Source organism: Temnothorax nylanderi, unplaced genomic scaffold (genome assembly GCF_030848795.1).
Source record: "Temnothorax nylanderi isolate EJ_2023f unplaced genomic scaffold, tnyl_v1.0 TNYL_tig0357_pilon, whole genome shotgun sequence".
Lineage (NCBI taxonomy): Eukaryota > Metazoa > Arthropoda > Insecta > Hymenoptera > Formicidae > Temnothorax > Temnothorax nylanderi.
The window spans coordinates 162,421-189,048 of record NW_027249419.1 but is presented as its reverse complement, the minus strand read 5'-3'; the positions used below and the strand labels follow the sequence as shown (position 1 = coordinate 189,048).

Sequence of the window (26,628 nt, the reverse complement as noted above, 5' to 3'; positions counted from 1 at the left end):
TCGTTTCAACGTAACCGGAGTTGAAGCCATTACAGAGTCGTTAAACGAGGCGTTTGGTCGTTTTCGTTTGAACTTTGGCTCTTCGTCTTCCCACGCCGTTTAATTCTCAATCTTTGACACGTCAGATTCTTTGCCAACGGTGTTTTCGGCAATCTGCCTTAGAGGCTCGATGATGGGCTTAAAGTGTCTCTCCAACGCGATATCTTCCTCCATTTTACCAGTTTTCAAGGCGTGATACTTTTTGCGAATCGAATCGCTCGTTTTCACAATTTAATTTGCTATCCTCTCGCGCTCTCTAATCTCCTCGCTGCTGTCCATGTTGCGATAGCGTTGTTCAATCGGCGCGTCGACAACAACTAACCACGTTTCGGTATCGCAAAGTCGTTAAATCCTTTTCTGTATTGACCATTCGAAATCGCGCTGTCCTTGTCTATCACCACGAATCCATACTTTTGTTGCCAACATGTGTGACACAATTTACTGAAATCATCGTATGACATATCTGTGTTTACGTGATCGTTGAATATGTGTTTCAGATTGGTACCATCCTGTTTAAACAGAATAAATAGATTCGCGTTGTCGCGTATAAGATGCTTCGGTATCTTTGCATACGTCTGACAAAGATAGAAGGAGTCAACGTCCGCGTGCCGGCCCATTGCAAAGTATTCTCTTATCGTATCCTGCTTGTCGCACGCCACGTCATCAAAGATAAAAATAGAATTCGGGAGCGCCTCGCTCGGTGGAATGACGTCGCTGTTATTCGAGAACGTAAAGTAGCCAATCTCTTCTATCGGTGTTAGTATATTCTCCAAATATCGATATTTCGGCTGTTGCAACGATTTCGAGTACACATACACGTTCTCGAAACGTACACCGTGCGGACTTTCCAGCAAGCTTATCAAGACGTTTGTCTTGCCGCAATTCGACGGATCGCAGATGATACCGCGTATAGAAATCGGTAGCATGTCTCCATGTTTGCGTACCTCTTTCGTTAACTGTATCCTATCGTCAAAGTTTGTCACTTTGATCGTCCGCGATTGTCGTACGAACCGCATTTTACCTCCCCTCCACAACGAATGAAAAACAATATCGAGAAAGCTGGCCTATTTATAGAGGCGCGTAGAGCTGAGATGCTCAGTCTTTAAAATGTTTTTGCTCGTGTCGGATAACAGCGATATTTACGATTTAACCGTCGAGCAGTTAAAGTATATACCAAAGGTCATTCTACTACGACAGTTTTATAATCATATAGATTATTTGTGGGATAAGCTTCCCGAACATATCAAGGCAGATTCGGAGGTTCAACAATACCGTCGCTGTTTAATACATTATAATTTGCCGTGTCAGCAAACGCACATCGACGGTCCGCCGCCGTTGATAAAAAACTGCGGCGAATGCCGCCGAAGATAGGTCGAGGTCTGTTGAATCGCGCGATAAACGCGCTTCCGATCGAATTACACATTCCCGGCTATCAATTTTGCGGTCCGGGAACTCATTTAGAAACACGATTGGCAAGAGGTGATCGGGGTATTAATCCATTGGACGCAGCGTGTCGCGAGCACGACATAGCCTACTCGCGTAGCAGCGATCTCGCAGAACGACACGCGGCAGACAATATACTCGCCGCGAAAGCGCGAAAACGTGTCACCGCGAACGATTCGACTCTCGGAGAGAGAGCTGCAGCTACAGCCGTCTGGGCGGCCATGAAGGCTAAAACGAAACTCGGTATGGGTTTGAAAACGAAGAAAAAGAAGAAGAACAAGCGAATACTTCCGGTAGCGAAACGCGGCGGTATCCTACCGATCCTGCCGTTATTAGGGGTTCTCGGCTCGTTGGTCGGCGGAGCGGCGGGAGTCGCAAAGGCCGTGAACGATAACAAAGCCGCGCGGCGTCAGCTGGAAGAGATGCAACGTCACAATCGCGCCATGGAAGGTCACGGACTTTATCTCGCTCCGTACAAACGCGGACGGGGAGTCTCGAGAAAAAAAAAACGTCGAAGAGACGCTAAAAATCCCCAAGGGCGTAACTACCAACGTACAACTGCAACAACTGGCAAAACGTATGCGCATTCCATATTTTAGAGGTATTTTCATGCGCGACTCGTTACCGATCGGCGGTGTACGTCGAAACGAAAGCGGTATCGTGAATTTGGATAATACTGAGGGACCGGGTACTCACTGGGTGGCGTACGCGAAGAGGGGAGATCGTGCCATATATTTCGACAGTTTTGGCAATCTTCGACCACCGAGAGAATTGGCGCAGTATCTAAAGAACAATGTAATAGAGTACAATCGCACGCCATATCAGCGATACGATCAGAGCAATTGTGGACAACTGTGTCTGCGTTTTCTACAGTCGGCTGACAATCAATTTAAAGACCAGCGTTACGCTGTTTAATCTCAGTATTCATTCAAACATGTCACTGACATTTACGCTCACCGGCAAGAGCAGCATTCTCGCGGTAAGCTACTGTCCCGCCGTGGATTTGAGCGATGGCGATTACGAGCTCGGTCTGACAGATTTTGAAACCTATCACACGATACCGAATGTAAATTCGTCGAACAATAAATTCTACTATGACGACGACAAGGAGATTACCATTCCCGAAGGATCGTACGAACTGCGTGATATAGACATGTATCTGAAACGCGCTTTTTTATGGGATCAATCCAATAATGTCTCGATAAACGAAGATGAACCGCACCCATTGATTATTATTCGGGCTAATAACAATACGATGAAGAGCGAGATCAAGTGCGCTAATCGGATAAATTTCACCAAACCGAACAACATTGGATCGCTGCTGGGATTTTCAGTGAATCGCGTGCTGGAGCCGCGACAGTGGCACGAATCGGATGTTCCGATAAATATCATCAACGTAAACATCATTCGCATAGAGTGTAACGTGACCGCTGGTGCGTACAGCAACGACAAGTACGTGCACACGATACACGAGTTTTCACCGAGTGTGCCTCCAGGATATAAGATATCGGAAACGCCGGCACAGATCATTTACCTTCCGATCATCGTACGGAGCATTTCGCACTTGACGCTTTGCGTCGTGGATCAGGACGGTCGATTGATTGATTTTCGTGGAGAGGAGATCACCGTTAGACTGCATGTACGAAGACGACAGCGATAACGTGAGATGCTCGTACTGAACGAAGCTGAGCAGGTGCAACAGACGAGAAACAAAATTAGAGAGACAATCCGATCGCCAAAGAAGAAACTCACTGCGTCGAACGTTGAATTTCTGAAATCATTGGGTTTCGTCGTACGAAATGGCTAATATCTTAAACATTGGAGGTGAACCGATCTTTGACGACAGCGTCGTCAAGATTGAGACACACACGTACAATCCGTACGCCAACACAACGTTTGGACATAACGATGAGATAAGAATACCCATACAACAACAGGATTTATACACGTTGCCGTGCGAGAGCTTTCTCTACGTTGAAGGAAGATTGACGATAAAGAAAAGGAATGACGAGTCTCAGGCAACGCTTGCGAATAATTGTGCAGCGTTCATGTTCGATGAGATTCGATACGAGCTCAACGGTGTGGAGATTGATCGCAACAGAAACGTTGGAATAACCAGTACCATCAAGAACTATGTATCGCTATCGTATAATGATTCTCAACTCATGCGGAATGCTGGATGGGACGTTTCATCGAGCATACCGGAAGGATACTTCAACTTTTGCGTACCGCTCAAGAGGTTGCTGGGCTTTTGCGAGGATTACAAACGCGTGGTTGTTAACGCTCGTCACGAATTAATTTTGATACGAGCGCGCAGCGACAACAATTGCATTGTGGGAAATCCGGCGACGGAGCCGGAAATTGAATTGTTTAAAGTACAGTGGCGAATGCCTCACGTCACATTAAACGAGATCAATAAGCTATCCATGCTACGGGCCTTGGAAAGCGGGCGATATCTTAGTGTTAGTTTCCGTTCGTGGGATCTGTACGAGTACCCCATGTTGCAGAGCACGACCAAGCATTCGTGGGCCGTCAAAACGGCGACTCAGCTGGAGAAGCCGCGATACGTTATCTTTGCGCTGCAGACCGGGCGCAAGAATATCATGTCTCAAAATGTTAGCGTATTCGATGACTGTAACTTGACCAACGTGAAACTTTATCTAAACTCTGAATTTTATCCGTACGACGACTTGAATCTGGATTTTGGCAAAAATCGATACGCCGTCCTTTTCGATATGTATGCGCGTTTTCGTAAAGCTCATTACGGATACGATTCCAGTGATACGCTTTGCAACTTGTATACATTCCTGATGGAAGGACCTTTTGTTGTCATCGATTGCTCGCGACAAAACGAATCTGTCAAGAGCGCCACCGTGGATGTGCGAATAGAATTTGACTGCAAAGAGAATGTACCGGCAAATACTACCGCCTATTGTCTCATCTTGCATAATCGCGTAATCGAATACTGTCCATTGTCGAACGTAGTGCGCAAAATCATGTAAATTGCAATATCAGCGGGTATTGCGATATAAGATACACTGATGTACCGCGATAAGATACAGATTGCTCCGTCGTTTCGTCATGATCGTACCAACGTTTGTCGATCTGCAAGGCTTCACCGTCGGGATGAAATTGTCGTAAAGGAGGTGGCGGTTCTGAGAAACGGGACCGTTTTGGCGCATTACATTTTTACATGTCCCATGCCATGGAGTCTCCTCACGAAATCCGACAAATCATGCGCTTCTTGGTTGATTGCAAATCACCATGGACTACGATGGGAGGATGGAAACGTGCCATACAGCATAGCGAAACATTTCATTACATCGGCCGTGCTTGGAGAGGGCGACGAGACGTCGACTCTTGTGTACGTCAAGGGATGCCAGAAACGAGAATGGCTGGTGGATCTACTTGAGAATAAAGCTAGAAAAAATCTAAACATTGAGACTTTGGATGCCGATTACGAAGATATCGAATCTTTAAATAATCTAGATGTTACTAATACTATAAGATGTGAAAAACATGTTAAGAATTGCGCATTACAAAATGTATTAAAAATATGTAACTGGTGGTCGCGACACCAGAAAAAATTATGATTTTTTTAAATAAACTATATATGTATATATAAAATGTTTTATTTCCTTTTCCCACATAGTTTGTAATATAATATAGATGTTTTATTGGTTTAAAAGCTATTCAAAAGCTGTTTGATAGTTGTTTGATAGCTGTTTTTAGTTGTTTGATAGTTGTTTGATAGCTGTTTTTAAAGCTGTTTTAGTTGTTTTTAGCTGTTTTTAGTTGTTTGATAGCTGTTTTTAGTTGTTTAAAGTCTATTCAAAAGCTGTTTTAGCTGTTCAAAAGCTGTTTTTAGTTGTTTGATAGTTGTTTGATAGCTGTTTTTAAAGCTGTTTTAGTTGTTTTTAGTTGTTTTTAGTTGTTTGATAGCTGTTTTTAGTTGTTGTTTAATAGCTGTTTTAAAGAAGTTTGATAGCGGTTCAATAGCAGTTATACAGATTAAACCACTGAAAGTTAATGGCGCGATATCGTTTTCATGAACATACGTGTCTCGCGGTGACTTCATCGCACACGTGCAAAACTGCACATTGTAGATTTTTCGTGAGGCCCAAATGTATGGATGCTGAGATCATGGTGAAATTAGATATGATAAACAAACGATGTGACAATAGTGGGATATAGAAGGATGAATTTGATGGTACGCTCAGTAGTCGAGGACTAGAAGTAAGAGTCGGTTGGCGTGCTTGTTCGTGCGGCTTATACAGACAATTGGTTCGCCATCTTAAGAGCTGTATAGCTCGCAGGCCATAAACATTAGAATTAAAAGTCGTGAGTGCAAGTGTATATAAAGCAAAGTGCATATAAAATGGATTTCGAAGAATTGCAGTTTGAAGGAGAAGAAAGAATGGAAGTTGAAGCAAACGATGAAGAAATGGAAGTGCCTAAAGAAATAGAAGTGAATGAAGAGGAAGGAATGGAAGTTGATGATGCTATATTGTCAGACGATTCATGTTATGATAGTGAAATGGCTGATGAGGATATTCCGGAAGAAATTTTCAGAGTGTTGAATCAAGCTGAAATTAATGCGTTAAATCCTCTGACAAAGATGTGCTGCACATACTGTTATTTCACTCCAGGACAGGTGAAGTTTTGTGCGTCATGCATTGTGAGAATCAGTGGATTATTCTCAATGCTGTACGTTTATCGTAAACATGACACCAGGCCTTATATACTAATGGACGGTCTCTTCTGTTCGTCATGTGGAGACCCATTATATTTAATTTCACCATGTAATCTGTGTCCTATGTGTGTTTTTGTGTAAATTTTAACTGCTTTGAAATAGTATTTTTTTAACTATTTTAAGTGTATATATTATTGTCTAAAATTAAGAGACTATGGCCTATACTGCTAAGAGACTATACTGCTAACAATAACTGTAACATATATAGACAATACAAAACGTATTCATCAATATTGTGTTACACAGTGCGGGATGTGACTGACTCACGAGCCGGGGGTTTCTGATTCAAATCCAGCGGTGGTAAGCAAATTTTCTATGTATAATATAAATTTATTTAATTCCACGTACCGGCGCGGCGAAAACGCGAACGCGGTCGCCCCTCCCCGCGGCGCGGCGAAAACGCGAACGCGGTCGCCCCTCCCCGCGGCGCGGCGAAAACGCGAACGCGGTCGCCCCTCACCCCGCGGCGCGGCGAAAACGCGGTTCCCCCTCCCCCTCCTCGCGGCGCGGCGAAAACGCGGTTCCCCCTCCCCCTTCTCGCGGCGCGGCGAAAACGCGGTTCCCCCTCCCCGCGGCGCGGCGAAAATGCGAACGCGGATCCCCTCACCCCGCGGCGCCCGAAAACGCGGTTCCCCCCTCCCCCTCCACCGCGACGCCCAAAAACGCGGTTCCCCCTCCCCCTCGCCCCGCGGCGCCCGAAAACGCGTTTCCCCCCCCCCTTCTTCGCCCGCGGCGCGGAAAAAATGCGGTTCCCCCCTCCCCCTCCCCCGCGGCGCCCGAAAACGCGGTTCCCCCTCCTTTCCCCTTCTTCCGCGGTATACCCTTCCCCCGCCCCTCACCCCGCGGTATGCCCCCCCCGACCCTCACCCCGCGGTTACCCCCCCCCCCGACCCTCCCCGCGAAATCCGATACCCTTGTGTAACCCGATACCCCCGCGGTGGGTTAGAACATATATTGCTTACCTACTGTGGTCAATCGGGACGGTGGTCAATCGGGACCGTGGTCAATCGCAACGTGATCAATATTAACGTGGTCAAACGCAACGTGGTCAATAGGGACCATGGTCAATCGGACGGTGGTCAATCGGGACCGTGGTCAATCGGGACGGTGGTCAATCGCGACCGTGGTCAATCGAGACGGTGGTCAATCGGGACGGTGGTCAATCGGGACGGTGGTTAATCGGGACCGTGGTCAATCGGGACCGTTGTCAATCGCAATGTGATCAATATTAATGTGGTCAAACGCAACGTGGTCAATCTCAACGTGGTCAATCTCAACGTAGTCAATCTCAACGTGGTCAATAGGGACCGTGGTCAATCGGGACTGTGGTCAATCGAAATTGTGGTCAATCGGGATTGTGGTCAATCGGGACCGTGGTCAATCGAGACCGTGGTCAATCGGGACGGTAGTCAATGGGGATGGTGGTCAATCGTGATCGTGGTCAATCGGGACGGTGGTCAATCGGGACCGTGGTCAATCGGGACGGTGGTCAATCGGGACCGTGGTCAATCACAACGTGGTCAATCGCAACGTGGTCAATTGCAACGTGCTCAATATCAACGTGGTCAATCGGGACCGTGGTAAATATTAACGTGGTCAAACGGGACGCTCCCGGCGAGACGGAGGCATCGAGGAGTCCACTGGGAGTTCTCGACGAGTGCGGTCGATCGGTCTGAATAACGAGAGACTCATAACAGAACCAGAGGGACTTACCCGCGTGCGGCGCGATAGTCCGCAACATATTATAATAACGTGTGATTATTTCAATAATACGCGAAGCCTATGGCACAACTCGACCGTTAATCGATAATCGCGATATTTTGTAACGAAACGCAAAGACGCGAACGATACTTGTACGAAAAGCGGGAGAATCTTGATCGTTGTACCACCTGAAACAGAAGAGGGTAGAATAAATCATTTCTTACCTATTGTCAATCACAGAGTCACGATTATTTGAGCAATTCCCGTTTAACGATCCGTCCCGCATACGAGACTTACCGGTTCCCGAAAAACACTTACCTGTTGGTGTTCTGAAACGGCGACGAGGGATTCAAAGGCGGTCAAGCGGAGGTCCAGAGGGGCGAGAATCCAGCGGTGCACAGCTGCAGTCCCCGACGACGGTCCACGAAGCGAGGTCCAGCGGCGATCCAGAGTCCCGGCGATGAGAACCTGAAACAGAAAGCAGAGTGAGGGGAATTAACGGAGGTCCAGCGAAGGGTCGGTATAATCCAATCTTATCTTTCTCGGTTTACGTAGACTAAAATCGAGTGGCGACCGTATATTAATTGATATTTGCGTGTGGTATGGGGATGACGAATCTCCGTTCGGTCACAAGTGAATACATATATAGTTTATTTTTTAAAAAATCATAATTATTTCTGGTGTTGCGACCACCAGTTAAATATTTTTAATACATTTTGTAATGCGCAATTCTTAACATGTTTTTTACATCGTATAGTATTAGTAACATCTAGATTATTTAAAGATTCGATATCTTCGTAATCTGCATCCAAAGTCTCAGTGTTTAGATTTTTTCTCGCATTATTCTCAAGCAGATCCACCAGCCATTCTCGTTTCTGGCATCCCTTGACGTACACAAGAGTCGACGTCTCGTCGCCCTCTCCAAGCACGGCGGTTGTAATTAGATGTTTCGCCATGCTGTTTCCATTCTCCCATCGTAATCCATGGTGATTTGCAATCAACCAGGAAGCGCATGACTAGTCGGATTTCATGAGGAGACTCCATGGCATGGGACATGTAAAAATGTAATGCGCCAAAACGGTCCCGTTTCTCAGAACCGCCACCTCCTTTACGACAAATTTCATCCCGACGGCGAATCCTTGCAGATCGACAAACGTTGGTACGATCATGACGAATCGACGGAGCAATCTGTATCTTATCGCGGTACATCAGTGCCTCTTATATCGCAATATCTGCTGATATTGCAATTTACATGATTTTGCGCACTACGTCGACAACGGACAGTATTCGATTACGCGATCATGCAAGATGAGACAATAGGCGGTATTATTTGCCGGTACATTCTCTTTACAGTCAAATTCTATTCGCACATCCACGGTGGCGCTCTTAACAGACTCGTTTTGTCGCGAGCAATCAATGACAACAAAAGGTCCTTTTGTCAGGAATGTAACCACGGTGCAAAGCGTATCGAAGCAGTTGTATCCGTAATAAGCTTTACGAAAACGCGCATACATATCGAAAAGGACGGCGCATCGATTTTTGCCAAAATCCAGATTCAAGTCATCGTACGGATAAAATTCAGAGTTTAGATAAAGTTTCACGTTGGTCAAGTTACAGTCATCGAATACGCTAACATCTTGCGACATGATATTCTTGCGCCCGGTCTGCAGCGCAAAGATAACGTACCGCGGCTTCTCCAGCTGAGTCGCCGTTTTGACGGCCCACGAATGCTTGGTCGTGATCTGCAACATGGGGTACTCGTACAGATCCCACGAACGGAAACTAACACTAAGGGCGGTATTCATAGTCCGTTCTCAAGGAAATGCTTAAGATCATCTTAATGAAGATTATCTTATTTAACGAAGATTGTCTTAAGATATTATGAATTCATAGTCCATGCATAAGGTGATCTTATATAAAGAAGGTAATCTTATACTTATGATCGTCTTGTATCCTTTATCTTTGTAAAGTCTGTGCTCAAGACAATGCTCATTTGCGTTCGGGAACTTTCGGAATAATTCTGTTAGAACAACCAATGACAGAGGGATATTCTGCGATATGTCGCTCTATCTAGTTTTGCCGCGCGTTGCACAAAGATCTTTTCTCTTTGTTTTTTTCGGAGAAGCGCGAAAGTCAGTGACAGCTTAACGCCTTTCGTCACGCGTCTCGTACCGGTCGTTTCGAGTGTGCGTCCCGTTGCGAGAAGCGCGGAGTGCTTAATTCACGCGCGCGACATACCTTCTCCCGTTCTCCGGCGTGAGACATAACCTCGAACCTCGAACGTGATGTAGTGCGGGACCGTCGTCGTCGTCGCCGGTGTTGGATATTTCGCAAAGTGTCGTTGAAAGTCAGTGACAGCTTAACGCTTTTCGTCACGCGTCTCGTACCGGTCGTTTTGAGTGTGCGTCCCGTTGCGAGAAGCGCGGAGTGCTTAATTCACGCGCGCGACATATCTTCTCCGGCGGCGTGAGACATAACCTCGAACCTCGAACGCGATGTAGTGCGGGACCGTCGTCGTCGTCGCCGGTGTTGGATATTTCGCAAAGTGTCGTTGTTAAGGTAGTTCTCCGGTCCTTGTACTAGAGAAAATCGATTTTCTCTAGATTTTCTTGAAACTGTAAATATACGTTAATTTAGGTGTGCTTTATGCGTGGTATAAACTTCAGTACCTCTTGCGGTATAAAAATCGAGATACTGAGTACTGAGCCTCCAAAGTTTCAATTTTTACCAAAATTTAGTAAAAGTTGAAACTTTGAGGCTCAATATCTTGATTTTTTATACCGCAAGAGGTACTGAAGTTTATACCACGCATAAAGCACACCTAAATTAACGTATATTCAGTTTCAAGAAAATCTAGAGAAAATCGATTTTCTCTAGTACAAGGACCGGAGAACTACCTTAAGCTGATTTTTCGGGGGCTAACGAAATTAAAACAGACAGTTTATAAGAATCTAATAAATAAAGAAGAGAACGAAAAAGGAAGAGAATATAAAGGAAAATGGCAACAGCAGATAGTAAAAGTAAAAGCAGTAAAAGTAGACATTATACACCGATTGAAAAAAGTTTATTTTTACAAATATTAAATATAAATATAAACATGTTATTGAATGTAAGAAAAGTAATATTAACACACTTCGGGAGAAAGAAAGTGTGTGGAGTGATATTTGTGAAAAATTTAACAACTCTTCATTGATTACGCAAGATGTAAGAGAGAATTTTATAAAATATAATTAGGTTATGTAGATAGGTTATGTCAGTAAAACATGAGCTTAATATGATATAAGTGTATAATATACGCAATTGAGTTAATTTGCTAAAATATTCTTATTGTGTTTGCTATCAAAACTATCAGTATATACATATCATTTTGTATAATAATTTTTTATTATTATAGAGAAGTGTACAGCAGTTAAAGAAGCTATGGACCAACATAAAGCAAACTCAAAGAGATGTTATAACAAAGGAAAAACAAAATAGATTTGCTACAGGTGGAGGACCAGAAACACCCTCCACAGAACTGGATCCAGATGTTGCTTTAATAGCACCTGCTTTAATGGCTACAGCCCCTATACTATTTTTATCAAATATGGATGATAAAGAAGTAGAAGGTAAGTTTATTTATCAATAGTAAATAGTTGTCATTGTACAAGCTTATAAGAGCTGAGAGAGCATATGTGAAGGAATAATATCTTTATATTTTAAATATATAGGCATTGTATTTTAACTGAAAAATATTTAAATATTTAATACCATATCCAATATATAAATAATATGATATGTTTATGTATGTAAACTCTACTTGCACTGTGATTGCCATTTTCTATCATTCAATTAAAATAATTATTGTTTTATTAATTTTTTACAAACAGCTATTGTTTCGCTTATTATAAATGGCTATTGTTTTTACATTGTTTTTTCACTGAATTTCAGATCGAAAACGACTGGTGCACAATATTATGGATGACATGGCAGAAATTGAATTAGATGACAATAATAAGGAGAACGATTCAATAAACATTTTATGTGAAAGTAATACATCAAGTCCCAAAGGTATGTGCTATTCAAATATATGATAGTAATTAGAAATATATGTAACAAATGTATATTTTATATATAAGTTTATCTGTATGTCTGTATGTATTTTGAATTATTTTTTGACACTTTTAGATGTTATATCTTTTTTACAGAAATTATAGCTGATATGTTGCTGCCAGTTGAAACTGAAAAGACTTTGAAAAAGCCCAAGTTCGTAGAAAAGGAACACGAATTTACAATTGATATGACAGGTGAAATTAACAAGACTGTGAAAAAGCGCAAGTTTACAGAAACGGAAGACGAAGTAAAAATTATAAGAATAAAAAATATAATAGAACAAGAACGACAATTGGCAGAAGCAAAATTGAGACATGAAGAAACAATGGCTACTATTAAAGAAACTTATTTGAAAGAAATGAATAAAGTAGAGCTTAGAACATCATTAGCAAAAGCAGAATTAGCTGAAATTCTGCTAAAAAAAGAAAAAGATTACACACTCAGAATCTAATAGATTTTAACTATAATATATTTTACTATTATATATATATTTTTATTTTACTACCTATATTATGCAATATAACTACGCAATACAATACTTATAATAAAACAAAGCATATTAATATATATTGTTATGTGTAAAAAATATTTTATTGTAATTTACAAATACATTTTTTTATTTTTTTTTGCTACTACATTACATGTGTAATACTTACAATAAAATAGATCATATTAATATGTATTGTTACGTATAAAAATAAATATTTTGTTATAACCTACAAATATCTACAATTTTTTTTACTTTTTAATTTTGTTGTTGGATTACGTGTAATAATACAATTCACATTCGACAGACTAAATATTGTACAATTTATTGTGTGCTGTATTCGAAAATTTATCTAAATAAACGCTCAATAAGTGCTTGTCGTACTGCAAATCCTTCTCCTGGCTGCCAATGTAGTGGATTCACTGGAACTTCTTCATATTCGTCACGTGGCTCGTCTTCATCATCCTCAGGAAGTTCATCGCGAAATATAAGTGCAAGATTGTGTAGCACTGCACAAGCTATTACAATAGTTGTAGAGCATAACAATTTTGTGCTGAGTCCTCTTGAGAGACAAGGAAATCGTCGTTTCCATACGCCGTACGTTCTTTCTACAATTTGTTTCGTTCTTCAGTGAATAGTATTGTACCTGAAAATAATAGAGATATTTCTTATATATTATTTATTTAATCCATGCCTCACATAATTTAATCTATTTTGAAATTATTTGCAAAATAGATCAAACTATGTGAGGCATGGATTGAATAAATGTACAATCTGATTGAATACATATTTTGCAGAATTGAAGTTATCCTGAATGTAAAATGGAATTTTACTTGATACCCAAAAAATATTCTTAATAAAGTGATCATTGATCATACATGAGTATGTGATATTTTTGATATTGAATACGAGAAAAATATTCTTACATTAGTTGTTCGTCTGTCTGAGGATTTCCTATTGGTGTCAAAAGAAATGGAGAAGTTGGATAACCAGAATCACCAACTAGCTTTCCATTTAATTTTTCTTGTACATATTGTATATATATTCTTGAATTCTGAAAAATCCTGCTATCATGTTGACTGCCAGGATATTCCGGTACAATGTCAATAAATTCCATGCGAGGTCCAACAACAGTCTTTATTATATTGAAGTAAACACAAGCATAATTAAAATGTGTTGTGTGTGTGTGTGTGTACATATATATATATATATAAAATTAACATGTATATATATTAGCAGTATGTAAATAATTTTTTGGTATAATTAGCATATTTGTCAAATATAAATAACATTTAATAACATACCTGCACATTTAGTGAAAAGTATCCTTTTCTATTACGATATACTTCGTCAATACCATGAAATCGTGTATGTGTTAAACGTATATGTGTGCAGTCAATTGCACCATCAATCCCTGGTAAACCAATTGCTCCGTTACCATATCCAAGAACTCGAAATAATCGATAATTTTCATTTTTTCTTTCCGGAATAGTGGGCATTTTTATACATTCTTTAATCAAACTAGCGAGCAGAGCTGACACACGAAAAATAATTCTGGATATTGTTGATTGTGATAATGCCAGTGTGTCTCCAATAACCATCTGTAATTTCACATACACAAAAATCGATTATTTTAAACATTTAATACACACACATGCACGTACACACGCACACATATTATGTACAATAATGTATAAATGTATAAAATATATTATATATATCATGCTACTAACCTGAAAACTTGCACTTGCATAAAACCGTAGACAGACTAATAATTGTATAGCAGGAGAAATAGGTAGATCACGATTGTTGATCTTCGTCAAATACTGCTCTATTTTGGGTAATAATCTATATAAGATTCCTTACGGAATCTAAAGCGTCTTTTAAACTCCAATTCTTCATAAAATTCGAATGGGTTATTTGCATCGCGGATATACCGTTTGGGAATTCTTATAACTTCAAGATCTTCGATATCTTCAATTTCTTCAATATTAATTGCTTGAATATCCATTTTTCTTCTTTTCTTTTGAAATTACTTTACTAATAAGACGCAATACGACACTGTCTTCTTCTTCTTCGTGATATGGCCTTTGAGCGTTTCGCACGCGATTTCTCCACGTTCCGCCCGCGTCCGAGGTCCGAGGTCGGAGTGGTCGGACGCGAAGATGAATAGATGATGCTGTTGTGCTCACGCCGCGAGCGCATGCACGTTTCGTTCGCCCATTACGGCACGCTCGCTCGTGCTCTCCTCGCGTTGCACGACGACGACTCGACTCCGAGCGGGCGTAGGTTACGACTACGACTACGACGAGATTCTTCCACGCGGACGGAGGACGGACACGACACGCTCGCGACTCGCGACCCACTGTCGGGAACTCGGGTTGATGCCGTAGCCCAAGGATTGCGCGGATCACTTCCCCCTGCGGCCAATACGACACAGTAACTTAACCTTCTTCACTAGCGATTTCAAATAAGATCACCTCAATAGCTCATTTGACACGACTTGATGAAGGCGGTCTTATTTGCACTTTTTTACGTCATACAAGACTGTCTTATTTGAAGACGATCTTCATTAAGGTAATACTTAAGGTGCGATCTTAAGATTACCTTAAGTCGCAACTATGAATCTAGAGGACATCTTAAGATCGAACTTAAGACGGTCTTAAATATAAGAACGGACTATGAATACCGCCCTAAGATATCGCCCGGTTTCCAAGGCCCGTAGCATGGATAGCTTATTGACCTCGTTTAATGTGACGTGAGGCATTTACCACTGTACTTTAAACAATTCAATTTCCGGCTCCGTCGCCGGATTTCCTACAATGCAATTGTTATCGCTGCGCGCTCGTATCAAAATTAATTCATGACGAGCGTTAACAACCACGCGTTTGTAATCCTCGCAAAAGCCCAACAATGTGTTGAGCGGTACGCAAAAGTTGAAATATCCCTCCGGGTGAGAAGATGAAATGTCCCATAAAATTCAGAGTTTAGATAAAGTTTCACGTTGGTCAAGTTACAGTCATCGAATACGCTAACATTTTGAGACATGATATTCTTGCGCCCGGTCTGCAGCGCAAAGATAACGTATCGCGGCTTCTCCAGCTGAGTCGCCGTTTTGACGGCCCACGAATGCTTGGTCGTGCTCTGCAACATGGGGTACTCGTACAGATCCCACGAACGGAAACTAACACTAAGATATCGCCCGCTTTCCAAGGCCCGTAGCATGGATAGCTTATTGATCTCGTTTAATGTGACGTGAGGCATTCGCCACTGTACTTTAAACAATTCAATTTCCGGCTCCGTCGCCGGATTTCCCACAATGCAATTGTTGTCGCTGCGCGCTCGTATCAAAATTAATTCGTGACGAGCGTTAACAACCACGCGTTTGTAATCCTCGCAAAAGCCCAGCAACCTCTTGAGCGGTACGCAAAAGTTGAAGTATCCTTCCGGTATGCTCGATGAAACGTCCCATCCAGCATTCCGCATGAGTTGAGAATCATTATACGATAGCGATACATAGTTCTTGATGGTACTGGTTATTCCAACGTTTCTGTTGCGATCAATCTCCACACCGTTGAGCTCGTATCGAATCTCATCGAACATGAACGCTGCACAATTATTCGCAAGCGTTGCCTGAGACTCGTCATTCCTTTTCTTTATCGTCAATCTTCCTTCAACGTAGAGAAAGCTCTCGCACGGCAACGTGTATAAATCCTGTTGTTGTATGGGTATTCTTATCTCATCGTTATGTCCAAACGTTGTGTTGGCGTACGGATTGTACGTGTGTGTCTCAATCTTGACGACGCTGTCGTCAAAGATCGGTTCACCTCCAATGTTTAAGATATTAGCCATTTCGTACGACGAAACCCAATGATTTCAGAAATTCAACGTTCGACGCAGTGAGTTTCTTCTTTGGCGATCGGATTGTCTCTCTAATTTTGTTTCTCGTCTGTTGCACCTGCTCAGCTTCGTTCAGTACGAGCATCTCACGTTATCGCTGTCGTCTTCGTACATGCAGTCTAACGGTGATCTCCTCTCCACGAAAATCAATCAATCGACCGTCCTGATCCACGACGCGAAGCGTCAAGTGCGAAATGCTCCGTACGATGATCGGAAGGTAAATGATCTGTGCCGGCGTTTCCGATATCTTATATTCTGAAGGCACACTCGGTGAAAACTCGTGTATCGTGTGCACGTACTTGTCGTTGCTGTACGCACCCGTGGTCACGTTACACTCTATGCGAATGATGTTTACATTGATGATATTTATAGGAACATCCGATTCGTGCCATTTTCGCGATTCCAGCACGCGATTCGCTGAAAATCCCAGCAGCGATCCAATGTTGTTCGGTTTGGTGAAATTTATGCGATAAGCACACTTGATCTCGCTCTTCATCGTATTGTTATTAACCTGAATAATAATAATTAATGGGTGCTGTTCATCTTCGTTTGTCGAGACATTATTGGATTGGTCCCATAAAAGAGCACGTTTCAGATACATGTCTATATCACGCAGTTCGTACGATCCTTCGGGAATGGTAATCTCCTTGTCGTCGTCATAGTAGAATTTATTGTTCGACGAATTTACATTCGGTATCGTGTGACAGGTTTCAAAATCTGTCAGACCGAGCTCGTAATCGCCATCGCTCAAATCCACGGCGGGAAAGTAGCTTACCGCAAGGATGCTACTCTTGCCGGTGAGCGTAAATGTCAGTGACATGTTTGAATGAATACTGAGATTAAACAGCCGGTCTTTAAATTGATTGTCAACCGACTGTAGAAAACGCAGACACAGTTGTCCGCAATTGCTCTGATCGTATCGCTGATAAGGCGTGCGATTGTACTCTATCTTCGTCACATTGTTCTTTAGATACTGCGCCAATTCTCTCGGTGGTTGAAGATTGCCAAAACTGTCGAAATATATGGCACGATCTCCCCTCTTCGCGTACGCCGCCTTCCTGCTCACAGGACTGTCACATACGGAAACTCCTTCCGTATTTCTTCCATATATTTCTGTCACTCTCTCCCCTGCAGCATTACATCGGCATCTTCTCTTGCTTCCTTTAAGAGCCTTCTACTGTCATTCTTGCGGGCATCTGAATCTGAGTCTGACAATGAGTAGCATTGGGATGTGTTTCACTGCTATGTGTCGTTAATTCGTCTATATTCTGTATCTTAGTTGCTTTAAGGTATGATTACCTGTTCTAGTCGTTTAGCCGTTAAGTTATACATTAAGTTGTCTAGCCGACGATTGAGATCGAGAGCATTATATGTAGTATTAAGTATTTTGTTATTCTTATGTATTGTACATTACTGTTACTTCACAACATATCGTGTCAATTGGGTTGAATGATTATTTTTAAGTGGCGTTAGTTATTAAATGACACTCTATGTTAAACGTTATTGTTATATTATATTTTTGCCCTTTAGCTCAGGCTTGGGCTTAATAAAGATAATCTCTCTCCCTCTCCCTCTCCCTCTCCCCCTCTCCCCCTCCCCCTCCCCCTCCCTCCCCCTCTCCCCTCTCCCTCTCCCTCTTCCTCTCTCTCTCTCTCTCTCTCTCTCTCTCTCTCTCTCTCTCTCTCTCTCTCTCTCTCTCTCTCTCTCTCTCTCTCTCTCTCTCTCTCTCTCTCTCTCTCTCTCTCTCTCTCTCTCTCTCTCTCTCTCTCTCTCTCTCTCTCTCTCTCTCTCTCCCCTCTCCCCCTCCCCCCCTCCCTCTCCCCCTCCCTCTCCCTCTCCCTCTCCCTCTCCCTCTCCCTCTCCCTCTCCCTCTCCCACTCCCTCTCTCTCAATGTTTCAAATCCTATTTTATTTGATAAAGAAACTGTACTTCATCTAATAAGTCTGCTTTTCTTTGTAGGAAACTGCTATTCAACACAGAATATGACAGGGCTATTAGGGTCGAACGCAGATTTCGGTGCGTGATGTCAATCAGTAGATTTATTCATCTAAATACATTAGTCCGAACGTTTCGGCTCCATTCGAGCCATCCTCAGCAATAACAATCATGTGTCACGCGTTCAAACTGCCATATGGTAAGTTTACCGATTAAATTGTCGGAAACATCGACCAAATGATCGATATCTGAAAATTAACTATGTTAGAGTCAAGTAATAAAAACCGAAACTTCAGCAACTCACCAAAGGGCCGAACAACGCGGAAAATAAAACGGTGTATAAGCAGAATAACTCGCGAGGAGACTCAACAGTCTCATCGACACGCCAAACAACGATGAAATGACAATCTCTCAAAGGAGAAGCGTGTCAACAGTCTAAACAGTGTCGCGGATAATACATAGTGTGTAGAGTCGATGAGAAAAATAATAGAATAAATATAACCAATCGCAAGGCAGGATCTCGCCGCGTCACCAAGTTATTATATCTACAGATAATAAAAAGTACATAGGTGTAACTTATAATTTATTTAAGACCTCTATATATGCGTGATGTAAAAATTCGGTATCATTTTGTGAATTAATCCCGTTTTTTTGTAGCTTAATGTGAGTCATCTCAGAGACCAATCTTCTGGAGAGATATCTTTCACTATCTAAAATTTTGACATTCTCCCAATCAAATTCATGATCAAAATTCATTCTGTGATCAGTAATAACTGATTGAGTCGTGGTGTTCCTGTGAATGTGGTTACGGTGTTCTGAGATTCTCGTTCTCAATTGCCTCTTCGTCTGGCCTACATACGATGCGTCACAATTTTTACAGGAAATTTTGTAAACCACATTCTTATTAGATTGACTTGGGAGAATGTCTTTTTGTACTTTGATAAACTGCTATTCATTACAAATCCAGAAAATTACAATATGCTGTGGTTCTGCAGGCAATCTGTGATGCAGATTTACATTTTATTGATTGTTTTACTGGTTATCCAGGCTCAGTAGGGGACTATCAAATTTTCCGTAACTCACAATCAGACATATACAGAGATGTTAACAGAAATCTCCCTGCTTTCTTTCCTGATGACGAATTTATCATTGGTGATAAAGCGTATCCTGTTTTAACATGGTGTATTCCTCCATTTCGAAATAATGGACGTCTCACACGAGTAAGTTCAAAGAGCCAAAAGTTTGAAATATGTTTAATAGTCAATGAGTGTACAGAATAAGATCTCTCTGGAAATTTCTGACATTATGTTAGAAATATCAAAAACAATTATTTTTGTTTTTTGTAGTAACATGAATTGTTTCGGAGTACACAGTCTCAACCGGAGCTGGTATGCTCTTATTGAAGAACCGGGAATGGAGGAAACCGGGTGTTGGAATGAAATGCGTCGTGACCGTTGAAAATGTCTTTATTGAGACGGTCGAGTCGGGCGATGTGGAGGACGCGAGAAAACAGAGATTCCTCGGCTCGAAGGTCTAATCGGTAGGAGATCGGACACGGGATGCTCTCCGGTACTCTCCGCAATAGTCTCTAGAAGCTTCGATTTGCGACGCGTGTTCCGTTTACGTGTGGTTTGGAAATGCTCCGACTACGAACTGAACATCGGTATGTGCGAGCTCGACCGCCGAACTCTCGGGTATTCACGCCGATCATTCTGTTTACGTGCCGTTTCGCGTGATCCCGGCGTGATCCTCGCATGCTCGCGGTTTGTTGTGCCGAGCCCGGGACTCTCCGATTCTCTCGCGTTCACTTAACTCTAATTCATTTCGGAACATGAATCATTGTTTATTTCAGAATCAGAATATATTTAATCGAGTAATATCACAAAAACGGCAAGTTATAGAGAGAGCGTTTGCACTTTTAAAAGGCAGATTTAGGAGACTAAAATTCCTTGACATGTCTCGTCTAGATTTAATACTATTTTTTATTATGGCAGCTTGTGTTCTCCACAACATTTTCTTAGAAGGAATTGATGATGACATAATAGAATTTATAGAACAAGGAAGGGAACCATATGATGAGGAGAATAATGATGATGATATTAATGATCCAGAGCAAATAGATAGACACGAGTTTGTTAATGGTGAAATAAAGCGAAATAATATTTGTCTTCGAGTTGCTGAAAGACATCGTTAGTAAACTACACATATACGCACTCACTCTCTCTCTCTCTCTCTCTCTCTCTCTCTCTCTCTCTCTCTCTCGCGCGCGCGCGCGCACACACACACACGCACGCACGCAGAACTTTTTGGTATATTTTGAAATATATATTTAATATTATAACTAGATATACGTAAAATTGTTCTACACGTCAATAAAATAAATATTGCAATCACAAATCTGCAAAAACTTGAATAAAAGTACAAAGCAATGACTACCTTAAGATAAAGTATTGAAATGAAGTGGAAACATATCTCAATGTCTGAACATGAATTTAAGACGCTCGTAAACATAGGATATGTAACTATTAATACTAAAGAAAGCTTTGGTTACAAATATAAACATACAGCCACTGATATCTTACATAAACTGAAGAATCTAACCAATATTGCAACAAACGAAAGAATTATTAACTATTATATAACTTTCTGTAATTTATATGTATATCTAGAGTATTTTAATATATTTTAATATATATATTTAATATTAAATATGTAAATATATATTAATATTCTTATAATAAACATAAATTATTTTTATTAAAAAACAAAAAGATTAAACATGTATATTGTGCATATATTCTTAGTAAAAATTAGAAACTAAAAAAAGGAGGAACTTTCAAAAATCACATGCACGAGCAATTGCAATCAATAAATTAAAAGCAAAAGTAGACTTACAATTTATCAATTAGCTTCTGCATTAAAGTTTCATAAGACTTGACAGCTTTATTTAAGACATTTAATGTTTGTTGATGACGTTTCTCTCTAGCTGCTTCTCTTGTCTTGGCATCATCTCTCATCGTCGACATTCAAGTAAAAGTATCTCTCTGTAGTTTTGTTTTCTTTTTTTAGGCTGATATTCAGATAAATCTTCATCAGAATCTAAATCAGTGTTTTCACTTGGCAGACTTGTAAAGTTACGAGAGGATGCTGTACTTATTGGTTCCACGCTTGGACTCTTTCTAAAAACTTCGTCAAGCTCATCAAAATATTTGCATGTTATTCTTGCTGCACCACTACTTTTATCTCTATCTTTAACTTTCATATATCCTTTGCGAATATTTTTCCATTTATCTTGCACTTGTTTCCATGTATGTCCAGAAAAGCCTCCTAATTCTTTGGCTATATCCTTCTATACCTCTTCATTCCTAATTGTGGTGCTTGCAAATTTTGAGGAATTTTTTTGCCATTGTGTAATTAAATAAAGTACAGCATCTTTTGACCACTTTGTGCCTGAACTCTTTGTAAGCTGATTTGAATCTGCAACTTGTGGCTCTGAATCAGACGTAAGCATTGAAGAAGTTGTGAAGGATTCGGATGCAGATATAGGAACATTAAGTAACTTGAGGTTTTCTTCTGTAGTTTTACAAGCATAGATTAACCCATCTGTAATAAATTAAAATATTATAACATAGGTTATAAAATATATTCAAGATATAATGTGCAATATGATATAATTATGTGTAATAATCTTACAAAAATATACTTATATTAAATTCTAAATTATATGTTACTTTCTATCCAAATACTAAATAAAAGTTATTGAATAAAGTAAAATGGAAAACAACCCAATATTCAGAACTATAGAAAAATAGAAATATCTGTGCTTACCGTGTCGATCAATTATTAAAATTATATCATCTTGAATGACGAATTTACCATTTTCTAAGCAATAAGGGACATGACGCCCAGATATTGGATTATTAATTACAGTGGTCTCGGTCTGATCCATTTTCTTCGCTTCGTTATTGGCGCCAAAATAGTGGGAGTTACTCTGTTAACCCCTGAAAATTTAGAGGTTGAAAAGACGACCCCGGGGTGTATTCAAACAACCCTACTCAGCATTTCCGAACGCAACTAGCGAGTTCATTTTATCTTACCCGAGTTATTTTTCGAACGGCGTTGGGTTAACTTCTTTACTCAGAGTTGGATTTCTGAACGCACCCCGAGTTGCGTGACAAAATCGCTTGCGCGCAGTTTATTACGGCCGTTTCGGTTAACTTTGTTAGGCGAGCGCTTCAGGTGGAGGAAATAACCTCCCTGAATGTGGCCGTCGAAAGGGCCAAAGCGCTAAAAATTATCCAGGGAGATGATTCCGAGAGAAATAGAGAAAATTTTAATAAAAATTCTGGCGCCGGCCGGGGGGAGTGTTGGACTTGCGGTAAAACTGGGCATTTCCGATCGGAATGCCCTAATGAGGGAAACGCGGTTTAGTTGAGCTTGGCGGAGTGGGCTCAACTTTGATAAAAATTTATGAGAAGGAAGTCATAACATGTGTTTGATTTCATTAACTTCAAAGTGTTATTTTGTTCTATGTTACTGCGCGTTGTCTGTTTTTTTTAGAGGTCGGCGGTACGTGTAAGGAGGTCCTAAGAGTTCGGAAGAAATTTTGACCTGCGGTAGTACATCGGCCAGGACTTCTCGAAGCTTGCCAGAACGAAGAGGACCGCCTGCCCACGGTTTTTGACCCGTGGTTTTCCCGTGGGCCATAGGGCAAATGCCAGGCGGAGACTTGGGGAGCCCTGCGGGGCGCAGGGTCCACGGGAAGCTTTCCCCCCTTGTCCGAAAACATCGCGGGAGAGCGATGGGGCGGCCGTCTATGAAGAGGACGTCGATTCGGAAAACCGGAGCTCGAAGATGAGACGGGGTGGACGGCCCTCCATGGAGTCGGCTTGGGGGAGTCTGGCCAGCTCTCCCTGGAGGCCAATCGCGGGGAGGAGAGCGAGGTAGCTTGGTCCAAGAAGCCGTGCTTGTCTGGGCGCTGCCCACCAGAAGATTGTCGGGATGACAATCTAGGAAGAAGGGGGCAGTGTTGCGCCCGTGCCGAGAGACGCCCGGTAGAAGCCCGGAAGGCGGACGCGAAGCGCTGCCTGACGACGTGCCTGACGACGGACCCTGTTGTTTGTTTATCAACAGTCGCCATTCAGATTCTCCGCCGGGCCTTGGTGTCGTACAGACGTGTTTACAAGCCGTTGTCACATTTCTGTATTTCACTAATTAAACGAGTTCTTTTCTACCAGAGAGTCATTATTCCCGGAAACGGGATCGCGCGCCACGTTCGCGCGCGCGCGCGCGTGTGTGTGTGTGTGTGTGTGTGTGTGTCGTGCGAGAGTGCAGCGAACGCGTGGACGAGCGCAACAATACAATATTAATTAATATTAATAATAAATAATAAATAATGCACCCTTTCCCCATTCTGCACGTTATAGCCTTTCGAAACTTTATCCGATTATACAGAAAACTGATGTACAATCTCATCCATATGCGTTATAAACAAATAGACTCATGGAATACATTTTGAAAATATTCAGTTGAGAATATTCAATTGCTTGAATAATAACACGTATGCCTCTTTCACGTCCACAGGTGTACATATGCAAATACCTTTCAAAAATCAAACTGTTATGTGATTATTGACTTCACATTGACTTCAAAACAGAATTGACTTTACGCATATAGAAGCTATATGTATAGTTCTCTGCTAAACATAAGAAGAAAAAAGTTAATCCCAAAAGTTGACAAATCGAAAAGACCTTTTTGTATTGCCACAATTAAGATAAGAATAATTACACAACATAACTTGGTAACTATATGCATCAATTATATGTAGCTTGTATAACAACAAGCTTTTTACCAAACTAAAAAAATAGATCTTGTACCCAAAATATTTACAAAAATCAAACCGTATTTTTCTGTTGATCCTGTTTTTTCCGGAATTTTGTTGTACGTGGAATATCCTCCAAGGAACACAGGCGATCATAGTATTTCTTGTACTGTCGTTTCTTCATTTCCCAGAAAATACGTATCACTGTTTCACTTTGGATTCCGAATTTACAGTTATTTAGTGTTAGCACATATATGTATACATATGTGCTACATATATAGTCCTTGATCGCGTGGTAAAATGCCAAACTATTATCCGTTTGTTTAATTATTATTATTATACTGTTACGCTCCGTTCGCTCTTCGAGTCGCGCACACTCGCGAACGCGTCCGCGTACTCCCAGGATCGCAGAAATAACCACTCTCGTTATTATAAAAAAATTCGGGTTTATTCAGGCTCAGAACGGAATACAGTAAAGAGTTCTGGGAAACCGGTCCGAACGAAACGAGTCACCAGATCAATCTCAAGGCGGTAATTAAATCAATAAATGTCCCGTTGTCAAGGGACCGCTTCGCGACTTCTGCGGAATGACCGCTCGCTTCAGCTCGGAGTTAAGGGCCGTTTCAGCGCGGGCATAACAATTCATATGAATAGAAAATAATATTGAAAGAATGTTTAATATATTAATAAAATGCAAAAATTAAGAGAAACGTGATCACCCAGATAGCAAAATGTGACAGAGCACGTTTTGCGATTTATGTACTGCATGTTATATCAACAGAATGCTGTCAATATTCTAGCAGGTTATGCCGTTTCAGTTAATGCTGTCAGAAACGCAGCAAAAGTTAAGCACAATGTGCGTCACGATATAACAGCAGAAATGCGGCAAAAATTGAGCAGAGTTTATCAGCATAAATAAAGCAAATTTCAAACATTGCATGCTGGCACAATGTGTCAGCAGAGTGCACACCGAGATTGCACATAACTTGCTATCATAGTGTAACAACAGATTGTCAGCAGAAATCAAATTTGTCTGCGAGTACACAATGGGTGCGTTCGGGGAGCTCGCTACCACGCTACCAACGCTAACGCTATTAACTCCGTTCATGGAGCCATGATAGCACTAGCGAATGCGAGCTCCATGAACAGCAGTAGCGTACTAGCGTAGCGTTTCGTAGACCCCTGCGTCGCCAAATTTGAAAAGCTGAGTTAATAGATGCTGCTGTATCAATTACTTCTTTAATATTTTCAGGGCAGAAGTTGAGAGTAGTATGTGTGTAAATGAATACGATTCATTCGTAGTAAAACAACTTAAAGAAACTATTTTATGAAACTCATGTTTGCAAAGCACTTCTGGATCCGACTCTTCAAAGTGTTAAAGGTGTTGCTGAATATCTCGCAGACAAGCAGCAATCTCCTGAGGAATTTTTAATATATATGATCCACAAAATGGTTCCCCTGAATATTAGAAATGAGCAGGTTAGATTATTTTTATATTTTATTTATTAACATTAAGCGACGTTTTAGATTAGATCATATTTTAACAAATATTTTTATTCTAGTAAAACTTATTGTCCAGTTGAGTGACATTGTTTTTATATAAAATGAGAAATATAATTAAATATATTTTTTAATAATATATCTATATTCGGTTCCATTTGATTATATGCTATTGTGGGATCTGGATTCTGGAACCGTCGAGAGCGCGCTCTCACGTGAGCGACGCACGGGAGTCATGCCTCGGCCGCGTGTGTACGCGTGCCGGGCCTGTTGGTAGCACGGCCGGGAGTCAGTCGTCTACCGGTCGCCGAACGATAACATAACATAACGCGCTCGCTCCCGACAAATGTATCTAATGTACTCGCAATAAATTATCCTTAGAATAAATTATCTTACAATTGGGGGCTCGTCCGGGATTGCGAGTAAATGCGGTCGGATAACGAGCGAGGTAGCCGTGGTGTACCAGTGAGTTGAAGACGAAGAAGAAAGACGAGTTGAAGACGAAGAAGAAAGACGAGTTGAAGACGAAGTAGAGAGACGAGTTAAAGACGAAGAAGAGATACGGTGCAAAGTCGATAAGAAGCGGCCGGAAGACGATTCAAGACGATTTGAGACGATTTAAGACGATTTAAGACGAAGAGTGCCCGGAGCGGTGTACCGAGAATATGAGTAAAGCTAGTCGAGTGACGAGGAACGCAAGTGATTTCACGGTGGCCGAGCTAAAGGACATACTGAAATCATTGGGGCAGAGCACAGGAGGAGCGAAGGCCGAGCTAATTGGCAAATTGATGGCGCTGGATCCGGAGGGCGCCTGGATGGAGGCATCCCTCAGTGAAGACGAGAATGATGGCGGAGAGACGAGTGACCTTCGTGGGGGTGACGACGGTAACGGTAGCGATGAGCGTGCGCGGCATCGCTCGACACCAGCGGAATCAAGTGCATCCGCGGACGGCACA

General features: G+C 41.6%; 1 protein-coding gene and 1 pseudogene across 1 annotated transcript; one reads left to right on the top strand and one right to left on the bottom strand.

The window, feature by feature from the left end:
* Positions 1–12,863: 12,863 nt before the first annotated feature.
* LOC139781717 (putative nuclease HARBI1) lies at positions 12,864–14,526 on the bottom strand (annotated as a pseudogene).
* A 4,769-nt stretch (positions 14,527–19,295) lies between these two features.
* On the top strand, positions 19,296–25,091 carry LOC139781726 (uncharacterized; the record flags this gene model as incomplete). Its single annotated transcript, XM_071720607.1, has 4 exons — positions 19,296–19,571; positions 20,204–20,481; positions 24,628–24,703; positions 24,954–25,091. Coding segments are annotated over 4 exons (768 nt in total), but the record flags the coding sequence as incomplete, so codon positions are not given.
* Between the last annotated feature and the right edge of the window lie 1,537 nt (positions 25,092–26,628).